At 30.7% G+C, this 21,732-nt stretch overlaps 1 protein-coding gene and 1 pseudogene across 2 annotated transcripts; both read left to right on the top strand.

The window, feature by feature from the left end:
• Positions 1-641: 641 nt before the first annotated feature.
• Positions 642-2,990, top strand: LOC120072890 (uncharacterized). Its single transcript, XM_039025421.2, has 2 exons — positions 642-1,294; positions 2,524-2,990. Exons 1-2 carry the CDS (start codon positions 775-777, stop codon positions 2,826-2,828), a joined length of 825 nt encoding a protein of 274 aa, XP_038881349.2. The 5' UTR covers positions 642-774; the 3' UTR covers positions 2,829-2,990.
• Positions 2,991-11,195: 8,205 nt separating this feature from the next.
• Positions 11,196-12,196, top strand: LOC120074017 (VQ motif-containing protein 4 pseudogene; annotated as a pseudogene). The gene has a single exon (XR_016528165.1). The product of XR_016528165.1 is annotated as a VQ motif-containing protein 4 pseudogene (transcript).
• The last annotated feature ends 9,536 nt before the right edge of the window (positions 12,197-21,732 follow it).

The raw sequence follows: 21,732 nt of genomic DNA, 5'->3' as shown, positions 1-21,732 counted from the left end.
TAAATCTTCATCTTTTTCTTCCCTCTATATCTCTTAATTGTATTTTATATCTATCGATGGCAACACTCCATTCTCTTTATTTTTTTTTATAGATTTTTCATAAGCCAAACAAATCAAATGTAGATGACAAGGAAAAAAAAGGAAAAATGAGTTAAAACTATAATAATAGCAAAAAAGAAAATAATAATCAGAAAAGAAAAAAATTTGACGAGCGAACAAAAGCTTAGAGAGCTTTATTGTATAAAAAAAAAAAAATCTAATCAAACTACTTTTTTAAAAAATATTTTTTGTTTCTAGATTTGGAGTATAATTTCATTCGGTCTATATAATACTTTTGACCTTTAAGTTATGAGTTTGATTTTAATTTAGCTATGATATTTAATTTGATCCTTATGTTTTAAGATTTATACTTTTTAACTTCTAATTTCTAAAAAAAAAAATACTCATTTTCAATATTTAATATTAATATCTATTAATCAATTAAGTTTTTCTTTTCCGGTATTCAAGTTTATTTCTTTTTTTTGTCACACTAGCTCTTATAAATTGAAATGAATTCTAAGTACTAAAAAAAAATGTAAAATTGAAACTTAGTGATCCAAAATCTAAAAGACCAAAAGTATTTCATTTATACAAAATTTCATATAATTTTCTCACTTAAAATTAAAATTTATAAATAGCAGCATAGGAAGTGCAATTCCGAGAACACCCTATATATTGTCGTCCCTAATGTCGTCCTCTTCATTCTAATTGGAGTAAGTCATAACTTCCCCTCCCATGGCTTTCACTCTCTCCAGTTCTTTCTTTTTTCTCCTCTTCTTCGCCGTTTTTGCATTCTCCGCCGCCGACCACATCACGGCCACAGAAACACTCCCCGTTCCCCACCACCCCTACGCCGCCGTGCCACCTGCCCACCACCACCACCACGCTCCTACGCCGGCACCAGTACCTTCACCGACCCACTTGCCGATTCACCATCCGGTCCATCCTCCGGCTCAACCACCGAGCCGCCACCACCACCACCACGTCCACGGCCAACCTCCAGTTCACCCACCGGCAAATGCGCCCTCTCACCACCTCCCTCCAACTCACCCGCCGGCACACTCGCCGGCTCCCGGCCACCACCACCACCACCACGACATCCGCCCATTGCCTCCTCCAACTCACTCTCCGGCTCCGATCTACCCTCCCAAGCCTCGGTTGGTGAGGAGCTTCATTTCGGTTCAAGGCGTCGTCTATTGCAAGTCGTGTAAATATGCCGGAGCTGACACACTTCTCGGAGCTACCCCCGTCGCCGGTGAGTTATTCTAAACTCCTCTAACCTAAATTCTATCTCTTACCTTTTTTGCTCCCCTGGACCAAAAAAACATAGGACCACGAGGTTTAATTTTATTTACTACAAGTTTATACTAACACATTTCTTCATATCTTATTAGGACCTTATACTTTAAATTTTATACATTAAAAACCAAAATGAAAATGTAGCTTTAACATGTTTTTTTTTTTTTTGTGTGTGTGTGTGTTTATTTTAGTGTAATTGGGATAAAAGAATTCAAACCATATCACTCGTGATTATTAACACATTGTATGCCAATTGAGTTATTATATACATTGGAATCGTCACTTTTAACCTAGTTTGAAATGTCTCACTTTAAGTATATACTCACAACTTTATTTTTTGTTTTTTGTTTTACTACAATGATGCCATAATTATATGTTCTTACACTCGTATATTTACAATATTCTCTTGATTTAAATAGAGCAATATTTGCAGCTTAATTTTACCAATAGATTTGCAGCTCACTTCAACTACACACAATACAAAAAAAAGTAATAATAAATATAACACATGATCAACTATGGATAGATAATTAAATGAACATTTATAATGCCGAGTTAGCTATTTTATTCATCATCTATAGGTTATAATAATTTATGTTTAAAATACAGAATAGAAAAAAAAAAAACAACAACAAATTAACAAAGAGAGAAAGAGATGATGAATGAGAAATAGTAGATGATGAATAAGAAATAGAAAATACACTAATAAATAGTAATACCTAGTTAATTATAGTTTATAATAATTGAAAATACCAAATATTAAAGTTGGAGTCCAAAAGCTCCATAAATTTTTCACAAAAAAAAAAAAGAAAAAGTAAAAATTGTAATATGAAATTTAAAAGGTATTCTCCCCTTTACAAGGGAAGACCGGTAGATATGAAAATAAATGGGTTAAATTACATTTAGTTTTATTGAAAGTTAATTTTTATGTATATGTTGTGAATTTTAGATTTATTGAAAGTTGAAAGTTTAGAACTATAAAGACGAAAATGTCAAATGAAGACATGAATTTAATAGTAATTATAGTAAAGATATCACGAGCGAAACATGAGTGATAGTACAAAATTCAAAAAAATAATAATAATAAATAAAAGCTGCAATGATGCAGTATGTGTATGACATGATATGAGAAAGAGCGTGTAATATTTAATGCGAATATATGATTTAATTGGTTGACACCGACAGGTGCAAGCGTGAAGCTAATTTGCCAGAACACCAAATACCCACTGGTTCAAACCGCCACCACCGATAAGAACGGCTATTTCTTCATCACAGCCCCAAAGGCCATCACCAGCTACGCCTTCCACAAGTGCAAGGTCATTCTCGGCTCATCCCCCTCCCCTTCCTGCGCCAAACCCTCCGCCCTCCACGGCGGCGCCGCCGGAGCTCCCCTCCGCCCTCAGAAATCTTACATCGACGCCAACAAGCTCCCTTTCGTTCTTTACTCTGTTGGTCCTTTTGCCTTCGAACCCACTTGCCCTCATCATTAGTTTTTTTTTTTTTTTTTTAATTATGCCCTCAAACGATGTCGTTTATGTTCTTAATTTTGCCGCTGCTTTTCTGTACGGCGCGGTTTGTTTGCTGTTTGGTTCTGTGAGTTGGGATTTTATGGTACAAATAATCTCTTAATTTAAATGTTTTTTTTTTAATTATGTTATTTCTTTTCTTTGCATAAAGTATCTATTAGATCGGTGCAAAGTATTTGGTTTTTTCCCCCCCCTCTTTTCAACCGATTTGACTTTAATTCTGAGCATGTTCCTCGTCAAGAAACAAAGAACACGAATTTGTGTTTGTTAGGAATAACACAATATCAACTGTAGTCGATGGAGACTTTAAATTACACTATTCTACCTTTTTTTTTTTGTTTGAAAATGTGGTATAAAATTATAAGTTGTAAAAAGATAAAAATATCAATTAGGAATGGTATCAATTGAAACTACATATTAATTTATACTCTTTTATTTTTTTTCATATTTGTCACTTAAATTAAAAAAAAATTCGATGACTTTTGATTGGAGTTTCTTTTAAAAATTATTCATTATCAATTTTACTCATGTTAATTTGAAATTTGAAAAAGAATACACATTTGTAAAAATTTATATAAAGAAAGGTTCATAAGGTAATATGAATAAAGAGTTTAAATTGATTAATTTAAAGTTAAATTATAACGATTATAAATCTCCATATATTTTTCAACAAAATCTTAGAAGATATATAAATTGATATTTTTACAAAAGTTTGATACAAACATGTTTGAAGTGAATTTTCGAAACATACAGCTAAGTTCGGTTCATAAAATTACGTAGGATTTGTAAGAACAAAGTTAGAAAATCTTTAAATGCATTTTTTCAATAAGTCTTTAGGTGATTTTTTAATAATAAAAAAAAGAAACTTTATTAAAGCTAAATGATTATATAAACATAATCTCATTAAATTAAGAGCAGAGAAATCCAACTAGAGTAATATTGAAAGCCAAAAGCCACTTGATCTTTCAGACTAGAAGAAAAAAGGTTGGTTACAACATGTGTCAGAGTGTGAGCAACAAAATTACACGAACGATTACACTTAACAAAAAAGGAAACACTAATCTAACATGCAAGAACAAGCGAGACAACAACCACGTTTTTCGTTTCCAAAATATCAATAGACGACTCATTAACAACACAAATGATATTTGCATAATAAGATTCTACAGTCAAGGGATGCAACGATTTTCCTAAGCTTCGAGGAGAGAAGATAAACCAACTCTAATAGCCTCACCTTCCAAAATTTTGATGAGTCACACATGACCAAATCGCTCATATCTAATACAGATAGGAGATCCTTAAAAGACACGAACAATCCAACCTAAACTGCCGAACTTTTTTTTTCCGTTGCACTAAGAGGCATCAACAATGAGCTTTCAAAATCTACACGGAGAAGAGGACTACGATTCTCAAACCTCATTGGATTAGGGAATACATTGGCACCACTTGAAGAGAGAGGAAGGTAATTGTCAATAAGATTGAAGACTTGATAAAACATTATTTCTGCAGTTATTGTTTGTCGTTTCATTATTTCTATTTTTTTAATTTTAAATAAGTGAGGCGGATTTTCCATAAGGGTAAAAAGGGAAGTATAGTTTACGGCTGTGGACCAACCAATCAATAAAAAGGCAGTTGCATGCAAAAAAGAAAATACTTTTTTTAAAGAAAAGATAATAATTGGGTCTCTGCTTTGTTAGACCGTTTCAGTCCTCCAATCAATCATGTTGCTGACCACTACTTGTCTTTTTTTAACCCCACTCGCGTTTACCTCGTCTGCAGTCACGCTCCTAAATAATATCATTATTATTATTTTAATTTTTTATAAAGATAATGATTTAAAATAGATTTTATCAGTTATGATTGTCAATATGGAGTGGGCCGCTTTATATGGCCCATTTAACAACTACCCATATGGCCCATTTCCCCTCATTTCCTGTTTCTGGGCTTACTCTCTAAAATAAGACTGTGGGGATCCACAATTGCACCCCAGCCCAGATTATGATCATTACTAAAATAAATTTAAAAAAACTCAAAAGTTTAATATTGGACTTTTGAAATCATCTTATTTCTTTAAGGCATGTTTGGTAATCATTTTATTTTTTAAATTCTCTTAATTTTATATAATGGTTAAGTAAAATAGTTGAATTCTTAGTTGGATTCCAAAAACAATTTTTTTTTTTTGAAAAAAAACTATCCATTTTTTAGTTTTCAAAAATTAGATTGGTTTTTTTAAATATTGATAAAAATTAGATAACGAAGCAAGAAACTTAGACGTAAAAGAGGTATTTATATGTTTAATTTTCAAAAACTGAAGACCAAAAGCCAGAACATTACCAAACAAGGTATAATATAAGTGTCTTTTAATTTTGCAATTAATTTGAAACGACGGATAAGTTTGGAAATTTTAATTTTATATTTATGTATCTTCTATAATTCATGATGTAATTTGATGCAAAATTGAAAAATCACAATCTTTTTCAAACATAACATTTAGGTCCCGTTCGGTAAACATTTGAGTTTTTGTTTTTATTTTTGGAAATTAAGCCTATTTCATACACATTTCTTATAATGATTTGCATCTTTCTTAGTTGCAGTGGTTGAATTCTTAACTAAATTTTAGAAACAAAAACAATTTTTTGAAAACAATTTTTTTTAGTTCTCAAAATTTAGTTGGTTTTTAAATAATCGGTGCAAAATAAATAGCAAATGAAGAAATTTGGAAGTGAAAATAGTGTCCATAAATTTAATATTAAAAAATAAAATGGATACCAAATAAGTCTTTAGCTTTTTGTGTTAGAAATGGTTGTGATTTTAAAATGGTTGTATATGTTAAATGACCCATTAGATTCCAAGTTGAAAGTTAAAAACGTTATTGCACGGTTTTGAAGTATAATATGGCAGACGGAAAGGAAAATCACAATCAGAAAGTTAATGCACCATTTGATTTTTTTTTTTTTTAAATTTACTTTTCATATATCTTCAAAACTTGAGCAAATAGGTTTAAAAGCTTGTTTTGATTGAATTTTAAGAATTTAAACCCTTTTCCAGAAGGATAATTGGAGAAAATTACAAAATTTGACGGGTCCTTTAGATTTAAGTGAAAAATTGAAATAATACGAATTTTGGCAAAACGTGTGCTGCTCACATGTTGTCCACTTTGTAATATCGAATTTGTCCATAGTATGGTCAACTAACAACATTATTGAGTACAGTTTGCTATAGTGTGTATCAATTCTGAATGGAAATACTGTATAATTGTTGTAGCGTGTATCAATTATGAATAGAAATACAACATAATTGCTATAGAATGCATCGAGATTCCAACCAAACGAATTCAAGAGAAAAAGGCGGCACATTTTTTTGGCTAATTTGAATTTCGATTTGGCAGTTTACTATTCGATTTGATTTTGATATAACCACTTTTCGAATTTATTCAAAATGAATCAATTTCTAATTTTTATATCTCCATTTCGGTTTTAATTTATACTAGATCTTCAAATTTTACATTATCTTATTATTTTTTATTTTTTTAAATTCGTATTAGTATATTTGATTCCGACTAAGATTTAATTCGTTATTTTATATATATTATCATCAAACAAACAAGTAAATAGTCATTGTTTTAATCTTTATGTTTTTTCTATGGCTCTACAACGAGTAAGTATTCTTTTCGACGGTAGATGATATGAAAGTTTACACTATCATGATGATCATATTGTTGAGGCTTATATTCCATCAAATTCATCATTCCAACAATTTGTTAATTATATTTAAGATAAGTTTTTTCCATCTTCAAACCTCTTTTATCTCATTTAACATTGTACTGGGATGGTCCCAATAATTCGAATCTTATTCGAATTGTTGAAGATAAGGATGTTTCGTGGCTGATGTAGTCTGTTTTATCGAACTTCCTCTAGAATGACTTATGTGTAGTTGTTGACCCCTTATTGCCTAACCCTTATGGAAATACAGTGTATTTGAATAGTAAGTTAGCAGGAACAGACCATTCCGTCCAACGACCTGATATAATTGATTTTCAAGCTTATGGAAATAAAGTGTATTTGAATGGTGAGTACCTCATCCTGTTGATAATTAACCAATTAATGTTTTCGTTTCTGTTTTGGAATCCTAAAAAATAGAAGAATATATTTGTATATCAAAGATTTATTTGATTTGCCTAAAGATTCAAAATAAAATATTATTTTAACATAATTTGGTAAATCTTTAATTATTTATGAAAAAAATAACATCCCTAAATATGATATCCGAAGATTTCTTTTCAACACTTATTTCTTACTTTTAATGGGTGCAACACACAAATTACCGCGCATGGACAAAAAGGAAGATTGTAGGAAGTCTTTTATTTCCCTTACCTATAAAAACCCTATGATAGTGTTGTGAAAAACCCTGTGGTACTGTCGATTTTCTTCTCCCACGATAAAGGCTGGACTTGTCCTTTTGCTAGCAAAGGGATCAGTTTCGTCCACGATTTACAGTCACTTACCTTGTGATAATGGAAGGGATTCTCCATTTTATTCGTTGGTGTTGCCACAATGGAAGGAATTCTCCTCACAATGGATCGAGAGATTTGCGGCGTGTCACATGAGCATAGAGGTTTTGTAATTGGTCACTCAAACAGAGAGTGATTTAGTTCTTCACCTTTCAGTGTGTCTTGATTTCAGCAAAGGAAAGTAAAAAATCTCTAATTTCTTTTATTGTGGGATTAGAGTTCTTTGTGTTTTTGGGATATATACTTACATACATACACACATATATAGTATTTTAAAAGCACGCCTTGGTTTGTGTAGCAATCATATCATGTAAGGGTAGATTTCAAGTTTGGCACCCTACATTATTTATCGTGATAATTGTTTTAGTTATAATATATTGGTTGTTTTTTTAGCAGTTTAAAAACTCTCCAACTTCAATATGCGAATGTTGAGTATTTTATTTTAACTTAGAGCAAATTTGCCAATTTAGTATTATTATTTAATTTGATTTTGCTATTTTCACAATTTAAAAATATTTTACTACTTTTTTTAAATAAAACCTTAAATTTTGTCGTTTATTTCGTCGTTTCAAGAAATTGGGAGGAAAGAGACAAAACCAATTGTAAGAAACTTGAAACAAAACACAAAATTGTTGTAAAACAAGGCCTTAGTAATTTGTTGAAGGCCTTTTTAAAATTCATGAAATTATTAGGTACAAACTCGAAAGTCTAAGAATTAAAAATATAATTTAACCAAAATAAAATAAAATTCAAAATAATCTATTAATCTTAAGCATTTAAAATTCAATATCAATTGATAATTTCTAAAGATGTAACTAATGTTTTTGAGTAAGACATCATAATGTAGTTGAAAAATGTTTAATCGTCAAATGTGTTGTGAATGCAATTAAAGTCTCAGATTGACTAGATAACTGGATAATTATGGATTTACAAGAGAGGACAATATGATGCACCTAAAAGTGATTTCATGTGAGTTTATATCCAAAGTGAGCAATATCATATAATAAAAAAGATATATCGAGATCCTTATTATCATATAATATGTGTTAGGAACTAAAAGCTCTATAATTCCCTTCAATTCCTATTATACTAAAAAAAAAAAAAAGAAAAAAGAAAAACCCATTTTCAAAATGCGTGTTTTTAGATTACCAACCAACCGAAAATGAAACAAATAAAAAGTAGAGTTTATTTTAAATTAATATAACAATTAGCCGTTTTCTTTTGATGAGTGAATGGAGCATTAATGCTTTGGTTTCTAGTTTTACAATATTTATCAACTAAAAGAGGCTACCAAAAAATTGTGGCTTAACTTCTAATATAACTATAATCCTGCATAAGAAAGTAAATAATTTGAAAGAATAATTATTACTTCTTGGTTAGACTTTCATAACATAAAATTAAAAGAAAAAAAATGACATTTTGTGGTAATTAGTGTGTTTGCTAACTAAGCCTATTTTAGTCTATAAATTTTAAAAAATAAATATATTTAAAAAGTCTCTACTACTATTCAAAGGATTTTTTTTATTATTATTATTATCATTTAAATGTTGACATGTCATATTAAATATGAAAAAAAGGGCTGAAAATTCTGCTATCCCTTCCTTCTTTGCTTCTTCCTCCCCTTTCCTCTTTGGAGAGTGAAACAATAAAGGACTACAACAAAGGCACAAAAGCAAACAAAAGAAAGAAAAAAATAACTAAAAATTATTGATTTGCAAGAATGCCTTGAATTTGTTGTATGAAGTACAGGGTCTCAATCTCTTAATTATTTATGATTATTTACAATTATGACGTCAGAGTTTAGAGAAGTGCACTAAAAACTCTTTAACTTTAGTGGTGTCGTTTTGTATTAAAAAAACATTCTTTCTAATAGTATTGTTCTCTCTTTCCCGTAAACGTAGCTAACATACTGTTATTGAATCACGATCTCTTTTACAATTTTTATTTTTATTTTTTACTGTTGATTTTATAACACGATTGATAAGAGAGCTTTTTGTTCAACTCCATCTTTTTCTATTTTCAAACAATTTTCTTCTTTGGCCTAAGAGTATTGTAGAGGAAGAAATTTTAAGTCTTATCTATTATAATTATCCATCTTTTTTAAAAAGGGAAAAGAAAAAGAAAATGACCAACGTTACGAGGCCTTTTTTTTTTTCAAGCTTACATTATAACTTGTTGACCTCATTTATTTGGGGTGTGATACTGATAATGAAATTATGAATTAAAATTTTGTCAAGACATTCCAACTTGGTGCAATAATTAATTTTTCAAATAAATCAAATTTGACATTCTGAAGGCTTCAACAATTTTTTCTTTATTCTTTATTTTTATTTTTTAAAAAAAGCTTTAACCAATAATTTAAACTGTGCCATTTAAATAATTTTATAATGAAATACATACCTAAATGACTGTAAATCCATAACTCTCACCTACTTAAATTAATTATGAGTAACGTTAGAAATATAATAATGGTTGTTTTGATATAAAAATAATGGAATAGGGGACAAAAATTTGGAACCTTAAATGCTCCAAATAATGAGAGGGTAAAAGAGGGACTTCGGTAACATCCAAAATTTGAATTATTTGAAGGAAATAATTGAGATTTTTTTTATTTATTTTTTATTTTTCATCTTTTGGATAAATTTGAGTTAAGCACGATATTCTATTTTGAAAGCTACTGTCATGATGAACGTATTTTATTTCTAAGTAAGTAAATTATTTATTTATTTTTTAATAATTTAGTGGAATTATATTTTGATTTAAAAATAGAAATATTATTGATAATTTCGAAAAAAGGAATTATGTAGTATTTTAAACGCGGTGGTGTTGAGTGCTTATGGGTGCTGCAAAAAAGTCAATGGGAAAAATTGAATTTTGATTTGACGATTTCTTTTCACTCTCCCATCTGTGCGTGGACCCCACAGCTTTCTGTTTCGTTATCTAAAATTCCAAACAACACATCTTGCGTCATTACCCGATGGTGGGCCCTGCCTGTCGCGTGATCTCACTGTCTCTCTCAGCGCGTGGCTTTAACATTTTTCGTTTTTGTTACGTTTGTTTTTCATAAGATTGTATTCCGATTTCAACTTTATTCTAAAATACTAAACTAGATTAGTGATAAGAATCCATGTAAATTCTCAATTCGTAGAAAATAAAAATGTAAAACCAGCTAGATAACAGTTCGACTAATATATGGGTGGGTTATAGACTATAAGGTCCGTGATTCGAATATTTCTACTTTCTATTATACCAACATAAGAATAGTTAATTGATATGTATTTGTATTATTAACCTAGAGGTCTGAAGTATGATTTTTCACCTCACATGTTAAAAAACAAAAGAAAAACTTTAATATATACTGAAACTTAGGCTGAATATAGAGTTGAGCATAACATGAAGGAAGGTGGGATTTTAAACCACCAAAATGAGCATAGCTAAGTAACATAGTATTAGTCTCGAAGTTAAATGTTTGATTCCCATACTCCACATATAATAATATTTAAAAGGTTAAAATTTTGTTCGGTTAAAACAATTGGTAAAAAAAGGTGCTATTTGTGAAGGGTGGGGCTAGAGTATTGTTTCTTTACACATTTTCAATTATAAGGTTTATTCAAATTAAATTCTATATTGAAACTTTTTTTTTTTTTTTTTTTTTTTTAAATTGTATTATTGGAAGTGAAAGTGCAAGGTTAAAAGCAAGTCATCGAATGTGAGGGTAAAAGTTGAACTTGAAGAAGTTGAAATTGTTGTATCCACATAAGAAAAGAGAAATAGGTTTTATAATTAGGGAACCAAGTGAATCCATCTTCCCAAAAGAAAGTGCGAAACAAACGCTAGAATAGCGCGTGAAGAGTGTTGAATATAGAATACATTAGAAAAACAAAGTGTCCCCTCCCTCTAAAATCCTTCTTCTCTTCTCTTTCTCTTTCTCTTACCAAACCAAAACACAACCAAATTCCCACTTCATCTCTCACATTATTCTAAAACTCCCTTCATCCATGAAAATTTCTCATCCAAATTCCTCCTTCACTTCCACTTCAACCACCACCGCCGATGGACTTCCACCGCCGCCGCACAAAATCATTAACAGATCCGATTCCACTAACCCATACCCCACCACTTTCGTCCAAGCCGATACCTCCTCCTTTAAACAAGTTGTTCAAATGCTCACCGGCTCGCCGGAAACCGCCAAGCAAGTTTCTACTCCAGACCCACCTTCCAAATCCCACATCCCTCCCATTAAATCCATTCCCAAACGCCAACACTCAAGTTTCAAGCTCTATGAGCGAAGAAATGCCCTTCATAACCTCCAAATCATCAACCCTGTTTTTGCCTCCTCTGTTTCTTCTCCCAGAAATATCCATAACCACCCTGAAATTCTCTCTCCCAGTATGCTGGATTTCCCGTCGCTGGTCCTCAGCCCTGTGACGCCGCTCATTCCCGACCCATTTGGCCGATCGCAGCCCTTGAATTCTGACCCGGCGAACAATGTAAATTGTAGTAATTCGGGTTTGGATGAAGATGCAGAGGCTAAAGCCATTAGAGAAAAGGGGTTTTATTTGCACCCTTCGCCGGCCACCACCCCCCGAGAATCGGAGCCGCAGCTTTTGCCTCTTTTTCCGATCACTTCCCCTCCACGACCAGGTCCACCTCCCCCTTCTTCTTCTTGAATTCAATGCCAATTCAGCTATTAATTTATTTAATGTCCTTCATTTTTTTTTTTTTTTTTTACATTTTAATTTAATGACTTTGGAGTTTGTATCGGGAATGAGGTTTATTTGCATCGAATTTGAATGAAAAATCCCTTGCTCCAATTGTAAAATTCGACCGTTTTTCTCTCTTTTTTTTTTCCTCCCTTCCCCTCAAATATTTTTAGAATTAATAATGATTAAAAAAAGCATATTTAATTCTCTATGATTTGTTTTGTTTGATTAAGTGAAAAAATGGATTGAGAGAGAGAGAGAGAGAGAGAGAGAGAGAATAAAAGGAGACAGCTTTGGGGTAGTCGTCAAAGAGCGTAGAATAATGAATAAGCAACATTGACACAATTGTTTTGTGCGAGAAACACAATGCCAAGAATCCAATTTTCAATGATAAAAATTATTCTCTCACTGTGTTGATCCTTTTTTTCTCTAAAAGATAATTAATACAAGCAAAATTTTCGAAAGATAATTACCATTCAATTTGAAATGGGTCCATCCATAATTAGTCAATAATATATCAATAAAGCCTAAATAATAATATGCAAGCGGATATGTATAATATGAATTAAAAATCGAGCCCTTCGCTAATTCGACTCATCTCAAAAGTCTTTGATATAATGTTGAATTAAAAAAAAAAAAAAAGAACAATGAAAAGACGTAAAGATAATTAAATGGAAAACATGGGAATAAGATAGAAATAGTAAAAAAGAAAAAAAAGTATTGAGAATTTAGTAGTTGGTTGTTTTAAATTTAATTAATTAATTAGCGTTATTGGTCAAAATGAGGTGGGTGGATCTGTGAGGATGTCTAATAAATTTTTAGTCTGCTCGAGTACAGAACTCAGCCATAAATTATAATAAGGTACTTTGAAAGTCACATTAATTAATTAATTAAAATTATTATTTTTTAAAAATTTCGAAAGTGACCCTCCCAAGAACTAAAATTGGTCCAGTGATTGAATTGAATGAAGGTCAAGGTCCTTGATTGCAAAACCTTTGAGTCGCTCTCTTCTCCAGGCACTTTGTACAAAGGCGGCTCTCTCTTCTCTTATTTTTCCTTCTAAAATGAAAATAAAAATAAAAATAAAAATAAAAGTTTAATAACTTTGAAACCTGTCCTATTTTGTTCCCACAATTATTAAAAAGTCTTTACTTCCCTCTCTACTATTTAAATTTTGTTAATTTTTAAATAAAATAATGAGATGATTTATTTTTTGATGACTAAATTACCAAATAAGTGTTTCAATTTTAAAATAAGTGATAAAACAATTTTCTATGGAACTCAAGACATTTTGTGTTCAATATTTTGGCATATTGGTTGTTAGCATTTTACTTTACCTTCATTTTGTCAAACACATGCTAGACTGAATTTCATCGAAGAGTTAACAAAATTTTAATAGTAGAGATCAAAATAAATACTTTTTAAAAGTTCAAGAATTAAAACAATTGTTTTTGAAAGTTTAAGGACTAAAATAGAATAGCATTCAAAATTTAGGGACCAAAATAGTATTTAAACAAATAATAATAATAACAAGGTTTCATTTCTAATTTAGTATAGAATATTCTATGTTAAATTATAACAAATATTTTTTAACTTTACGTTCTTGTTTAAAAATCACTTTCATATTTTTTTAAATTTGTAATATCATCTTTCGATTTTCATAAACATTTCAAAATTATCATTTAAATAGAAATCATTTTGAATTTCATTCTTATACTATTATATCATTTCATATCCAATTTTTTTTATCCAAAATTCTAAAGAAATTCTATTTCAGGGATATTCAAAAAATGTTTATGAAAGTTTGGGGTAATATTGTAATTTTTGGAAGTATATGGATAACAAATGACAAATTTCAAGGATTTTTCTTGTAATTTAACCAATATTTTATATTCATTTATTTCATAAACTTGGTGTAAAAAAAATATGCATTAATTTTTTTTGGGAGTTTCGAATTTCAATCTTTCAACTTTTAAAAGTGCTTAAAACTGATCTTATTTATTTTAATTGTGTATTTAATATGTGGGACTTATTAGAATATAATTAATTATTTTTATTGTGCATCTAATATTGTTTATTATGGGACTTATTAGAATATAAACTTCAAAGGGTAAGATTTTATTAGTGATTTCAATTTTATATTCAATACATTTTAAGAATTTTGTAAAAGGTAAAATAGTTAGATATGTTAATTAGACAAAAAAGTTAAAAATTCCAATTAAAGTTTAAAAGAAAAAAAAAAAAACACATGTAGGAACTAAATTTGTAATTTAACTTAAGCCTTTTGAGTATTCATCGTTTGTCTTTTCATTCATCATTTTAAAACAAAACATCTAAATCAGTACGATCCATCATTTAACTTTATAAAACACTTGTACATGTAAACATCTTTTTTAATCCGTACAATCCATCTTCTTTAAGATCGATATATAATAGTGAGAGATCAAAATGAATAACTTTCCCGTTAAGTTTAAATTAAAAAGTTAGAGTTGTACGAAATTTAGATTAATTACCTTGAAACATTCAATCAAAATGCATCCAATCTTTTTAAGTTGAAGACGAGAAAATAAAGATTCAAACCATTTATATGTATCAACTGTGCAAGTTGACCATTAAATGAATTAAATTGATAATATGGCCACCAAAAGTTGAAGAACATTGACAGAAACAAAATTGGAATATTGGAAAACAAAAAAGATAAAAAGAAAAAAATGAAAATTTCTTTTGAATTGGGAAAAAGGAGAAGAAAGATGGAGTAAAGAAGCATTCAATCTGTTTGTCTAATTGTTCCTTTCTGTCTGTGTGGGGAAAACGTTTGGTGGACCTTATTAATGACATTTTTTCATGTGCTTTGTCTATATGATCTACATGTTTCTTGGACTTTTCCTCTGCCAGTCAACTCTTGGGTGTGGTTTAGAATCTTATGCATACACACTCTAATACACTCATTTTCAATTGACTTTATCAAATTACTTTTCCTTTTCTTAAATACTTTCAACAATAAAGTCTACACTACATCTTATTATGTAATATTTCATTTTAAAACTATATTTAGCCATGTAATAAAAGTTATATTAAACTTAAAGAGTTACACCTACTTTAGTATAACAAGTGTAATATCTAAATAGGTCATAGTGAGTGAGAACAAACTTGTATTAAATTTTGTGTCCGATTAAATTTGTTTATACATAAAATAAAGATACAAGTCTCCTTGTGTTCCAAACATTATTAATACTAACATAACACTTGAGAAAATGGCATTTTGGAAAACATAAATGAAGATTATCTTGTTCAATGATTAACAATGTATTGGGAGGGTAGATTTTTGGGTATTGTTTCATCATTTTGGATCAATTTTAACTCAAAGTATGGGAGTTGCCGATGAAAGGATCTGTGGATGATATGATTGATTCTAAGAACTGTTGAGTTGTGATAATGAAAGCTATTTTTTTTTTTTTTTTTTTTTTTTTTTAAATGTAAAGTGGGGGCTCCAAAATGTGTGGAGACAGGAGAGTAATATCACACTTCAAAAGGAAGTTGAGAAATTGAAGCCCATAGGCTGTATCAGTATATTATTTCCTAGCCCTACCAATTCAAGTGGTCACTTCAATAATTTTTTTTTTTCTGAATCAATAGATAAAAATGATATACTTTTACCCGTGAGTCTTAAGTTTAATTTTCATTTGATTCGTAGGTCTTAAAATATTACAATTTTATTCTCTTATGTTTTAAGTTTAGTTTATGTTTGGTCCTTAGATTTTAATTTGCATACGTTTACCTCAAGTTTTCACTAAAATTCACGTTTCATCTTTGATGTTAACTTCCAAATAAATCAATTTAAAATATTATGATGTGATTTTTTTTTTTAAAAAATGTTAGTAATTTTAAATTAATGAAAATTTATTTAATTCTTTTAAATTAATTAATATACATTAATCTCCAAGACCGAAAGTGAGTATTTAGGGAGACAAAACTCAAACTCAAGGTTAAAAATGTAATATTTTGAAACATAGAGACCAAATGAAAATTGTAATCAATACTTAGGGCTAAAAGTGTAGCGTTTTGAAACCTTAAGAACTAAATTGTCCAAAATAACCCTTTCTAGTTTTCACATTACAATAATAGCACGCTTTCTGAAAACTTATCAAAAGTGTTTATCTCAGACCTTCTCGGGTAAGATCGACCACGAGATTTAATTTGAAACGTTAGAAATTCTAATGATGTAATCCTATGAAATAATAAAAAATGCCCCTGATTGAAATAAGCCTTCATCTTCACGAAAACCATTCTAGGTCCTCACTTCGTCTGAGTTCACGCTCAACTTGCCTTCATTCTCTCTTTTTCTCTCAGGAAAATTAATCCTTAAGCCTCGTTTTGTTGAGGTATTCCACTATTTCTTTCGTATAGTTAGATACTTTAGTTTTAGTTTACCATTTGTTAGGGTTTTTAGAATTTGTATGAGATATCTGAGAAATCTAGGTTATATAGTTGCATTTTTTTTCCATATTTCATTATATATATATATATATATATATATATATATATATATATATCTTGGCCTAATTCTATATTTCTTGGAGACTTCATCCTATCACGCCTGAAACATAGTTGAATCTCGATTGAGATTGGATAAAGTTGCACCGAGATTCATTGAATGTGTCAGCAGATTTGGCTGACTGCTGAGTTTTTAGTTGCATTTTGTATAAAATTTTGGGGTATATGTGGCCCGAGAATTCCCTGAGATTTTATATAAAATGAAAATTAAACCTAATCTCGTGGCACGTTGGTATAAATGTCTCAAGTTCTCCATGAATAAGGCACAATCTCGTCCAAGTTTACCCTGAGTTTTCCTTAAGATTTAAGGCAGTTTCCATAGAAATGCTTCTATTTTATTATTTTTTTTTTTTTTCTTTCTGTAATTGATTGTCCAATATGCTTCTGTTTTATGGGTTGTTTGGCAAAGGACATTGGTAACTAAAATCCGCACTTTTAACTATTTCCTAAAAAATCTGACTTATTGTTCTCATTTAGCGAAAATTGTCTCAAATATTAAGAAGAAGTTAACACCTAGGTAGTCGTACATGTTTAGGCAATCCATTTTTGGTCATTTTTGAACGTTAAGTTAGTTTTTAATGGGCTTATGTGACATTATATTTTCTTAAAGGAGGTAGAGGAGGATAGAGAAGACATTATTAGCTTTAAGTTATTGGGGAAGAAGGTCTCTTTTGACCGTGATGAGTTTGATATAGTGACGAGGTTGAGATATAGATCTAGGCATGTAGTTGAGTTTGAACAGAATAGAGCTCTTAGGCTTAGGCAGTTCTTTTGACCGTGACGAGTTTGATATAGTGATAGGATCGAGATATAGACCCAAGCGTGTAGTTGAGTTTGAACAGAATAAAGCTCTTAGGCTTAGGCTGTTATATTTGGTCGATAACTCTAACATGAATAAGACTGAATTAGACAAAGATTTTCTGAACCTTGAATTCCAGAGTGATGAAGTTGTGGTAAAGATGGTCATATTCTATTTCATTGGGTTGGTGATGATGGGAAAGGAAAGGAAAGGAAGCAACACATGGACTAGACCATATTGGGACTCATAGATGACTTGGAGGATTTGTGTAGCTACCACTTGGGGAAATGATTTTTGTGAAAACATTGAGTAGCTTAAAGGGTGCACTTAATGGAAAAATGTCGATGTATAAGAAAAAACCTGCGGATAGTAAGTCACTCGAGTCATACAACTTATATGGATTTCCGTTTGCTTTTCAGGTTTGTTAAACTTTGTTTTCTCATAATTGTTGTTAGTACTTCGACTCTATCGTGCACTGATAGTTGCTTGTTTACTTTTTAAATTCTTAGTTTTGAGCGTACGAGATAGTTTTTTCACTCAGCAGACAGGTTGCGAGTAGGGTTTCCACTGATGCAATACTATTTTGTAAAATTATGGAGTAAACTTTGCCCAAGATTTAATAATATTACTATTCACCCGAGAATGAAAAGAATGCTCTATTGGCTCGAGATTTAATAGTATTACTATTCACCTGAGAAACAAAAGAATGCTCTACTTGCCCGAGATTTCTTGAGATTTAATAATTTTACTACTCTGTTTCAGATCTCGGAGTAAGCTTTACTCGAAATTACTCGAGAGGAAAAAAATATTACCATTCTTTTTAATTCTCTAGGTTAAAGATAGCTAAAGACTACCTGAAACTAAAAGAATGAAACTATTATGTTTTTAATCTCGGGGTAAAAATTACACGAGATTGCCCGAGATTTAATAATGGTACCATTATGTTTTATATCTTGAGGTAAAGTTTCCCTAGATTACCCAAGATTTAAAGAAAATACTATTACAGTTAAAGGGAAACGAAACTAAATACAAATAAAGGGACAGTAATAAACTGAATGCACATCACATCACTTCATCGATTATATACAAAGCATCTTTATGGTTTAAAAGAAAAATAAAAGACATAGTAGTATAGCAAATGATTCTAATTGTTCTCTACAATCTGAGCTTGACATGTCTTTTGATTGTGCCTAACATTGCAATATCGAGTACACTTGTGAATCTGTTTTTGTATTTCACTATTTGATTAGATTCGTATAGTTGGACGACGATCAACAGTTCCAACCACCTTGGGAGGTAACACTACTCTTGTTCGGGTTGATACCCTAAATCTCGTAGGGTCCTATAGTTTGTAAATATATTGAACAAACTCATTGTTTATTTAATAAAATATATGATATTTATTCAAACTCATTGTCCATTTAATAAAATATATGAATTTTATTTGCATTAACCACAAACCAATAAACTAACATCCAAGATTATCTAGTAACTTAAACATGTATGTAGAGACATACGGGTGGATCATGTTTAACTAATAACCTAAATGGTCTGTAGTAGATGGATAAGGCTGGGTACCTTCTCCTGGTGACACTACGAGTATGACCCACATTGTAGGTGTTAAAATTGTTGTAAAGTGCTAAAAATGATATGATCCTGATCATTCATGTATAGACATGTGAGTCGGGATATTTTATACAAAGGAGTTTGTATAAAACCGGACCACGAAATGTTTAGTCTCATTATATAACACCATTTATAATAGAGACTTACATTTCACCAGAATGACCATAGGTAACATGACTTGAATCCTGAGTGAGTTATGAACTCTTTCCTATGAGGGCAGTCTTTTGATTTGTATGGGTGAGAGTGGCTAGATTGCCGACTCAACAAGCCTACCATTTTGGAGATTCGTCTGATTGGGGAGCTGGGAATACAGCTATACAAGAAGAAATTCACTCTTTCCCCGAGGTAGACTCTTTCCCCGAGGTAGGGGTAAGTAGATATATTGCTCCCTTAAGGGCTAATTCCGGGGCTTGAACAATGTGGCGCCACACCCTATCCTAGTTCGAGAGGGGTTTAGTCATAATTGAATTATGATCTATTGTTCATTAGAGGGATCAGTGGTACTTAAGAAGTTAGATGTAACTACAGGAGCAAAACGATAATTTTGGCCTAGTTGTACTTACGATCAATTTGTGAAAGGTCATTATATGGTTGATTGGTTATATCCAATGGACACAGAAATATATCTGTAGTGCGAAGAGTGCAGCTGTTGGCCTTTAGTGGAGTATCCGAAAGTTAACGAATGGTGAATAATTTAATCAAAGAGTTTGATTAATTATTCATGTACTGTTGGAGCTTCAAGCTACAGGTCCATAAGGTCCCATTGGTAGCTCAATAGGATTAAATGAGAATCAATTTTTGGATTAATTTGAATTGTTCAAATTAATAGAGGGATTTAATTATATATGATATAATTAAGTTTTTTTTTAATTATATGTGATATAATTATTATAATGTATTTGATACAATATAGATTTAGTGAGATGAAATAAATATTTGAATATGATCCAAATAGTATTAATATGAATTAGATTCATAATTGTTAAATTTAATATAAATATGATTTATATTAAATACCATATAAGAGAGAAAAGAAACTATAGGTTATATTATATGTGATACAATATTAAAACTATAGGTTATATGCTATATAACACACACACACACACACACACATATATATATTAAATGTCATTTTTTTTATTTTAAATAAAAATGAGGGAGGGAGTTACTCCCTCCCCCTCTTTTCTCTCCACCCACGTAAGTGAGTGATGGTTGTATTTTTGGCTTTAGGAAGAGAGGAGAGAGTCTCAATCTTCACGAGACATAATGTGAGAAATACAGAAAAGTTCTGTGAGTTCTGAGTTGTTGAAAAACGTTCTCAACTCTTCCTCCTCTCTACTCAAATCGTATTCCCTCATTCCAAAATAGTCAGAGCCCACCATTCCTGGGTTCTCTACCTGAGAATACCGAGGAAACCGTTGTGGTAGTGTTTGTGTACTTGATTGAGGAATTCTTGAAGAAAGCCTTCAAGGTGTTCGTATACTGCTCGAGGGATTCTTGAAGATCTATCTTCAAGGGTAAGGTTTCTAAAACCTAATTTTATAGCATGTTGTAATTTATGTAAATGCATTTTCTATTCTTTCTTTACTGTAAAAACTTATATTCAATGAAAAATGGGAATTGGGATGATCTTGCTTCCGCTTATGGTTCTCTTCAATTTAAGATCCTTCAATTGGTATCAGAGGCAGGTTTCTGGATCACTGATCCCAAATTCCCTTTTTTTTATTGAATCATTTTACAGTGTTGGTGGGTTTTAATTATTATGCATTCTATTTAAACTTCATGCGATGAATGGTTTTAATATGAATGTGGTTTTGTTGATGGATGTTTCGGGATAGGATACTAAGTTTTAAGGCTTTATTTCGCATACAAATTTGGTTTGTAAAGGCCCTTGTTTTGGGCATAATTTTTGCTATAAAGTCTGTATTCTTCATTGTTTTCAGTCGCTCGTGCTATTCTCAGGGAGCTTCAAAGACAAAATTCAGAGCATTGCTTCGATGAAGAAGAAAGCATATCTACAAGATCATGTAGTTTTATGCCACATAATCATGTAGCTTTTATTAAACAATCGTGTAGCATTTGCTAAACGATAGTGTAGCTAATGTTATAAAATTGTGTAGCTTTTGCCACAAGATCGTAGAAAAAGTTTGCTACACGATCACTGCAGAGAGTTCGATTAAGGGTGGTTCGGTTCGAGCGGTTCAAGGCTTGGTTCACCTGTTTCGAACCGGATGACTCTTATGCTGTAATAGTTAGCCTTTTAAGTTTCCTTTTAGGTGTCCTATCTCGGTCCATTAACTGTTTATATTAAATATACATATGATGTATGTTTTATATTATATATCATATTGTATGTCATATAGTTTTAGGTTATGCATTTATATTCATGCATCATTTTATATTATAAGTCTTATAATATATGTATATACATGATTTAAATTATATAGCATGTTCATGCATCATATGGTATAAGTGTTATAATAAATGTATGCATGCATTTATAGCATTATATATGGTTGAATGTATGAATGGAAAGTATGCTATAGTATGATTCATTACCTAGTTATATAATAGTTATATATATTAGTAATGAATGAAAATTTCATGAAGCATGACATTACCTTAGAGTAATTTATAAATGTTATGATTAACTGAAGCATGTCAAACATGAAA

The sequence above is a fragment of the Benincasa hispida genome, chromosome 3, assembly GCF_027475165.1.
Source record: "Benincasa hispida cultivar pf3 chromosome 3, pf3_genome.v1.1, whole genome shotgun sequence".
Taxonomy (NCBI): Eukaryota; Viridiplantae; Streptophyta; class Magnoliopsida; order Cucurbitales; family Cucurbitaceae; genus Benincasa; species Benincasa hispida.
The sequence above is the reverse complement of the archived record's forward strand: the minus strand, read 5'-3'. Positions and strand labels throughout refer to the sequence as shown.

What these genes read in the sequence shown, in the direction of transcription:
- LOC120072890 (XM_039025421.2), top strand. Translation starts at nt 775, where the DNA reads ATGGCTTTCACTCTCTCCAGTTCTTTCTTTTTTCTCCTCTTCTTCGCC. An exon ending in CGGAGCTACCCCCGTCGCCG is followed by an intron (nt 1,295 to 2,523) that starts GTGAGTTATTCT and finishes TGACACCGACAG; the next exon opens with GTGCAAGCGTGAAGCTAATT.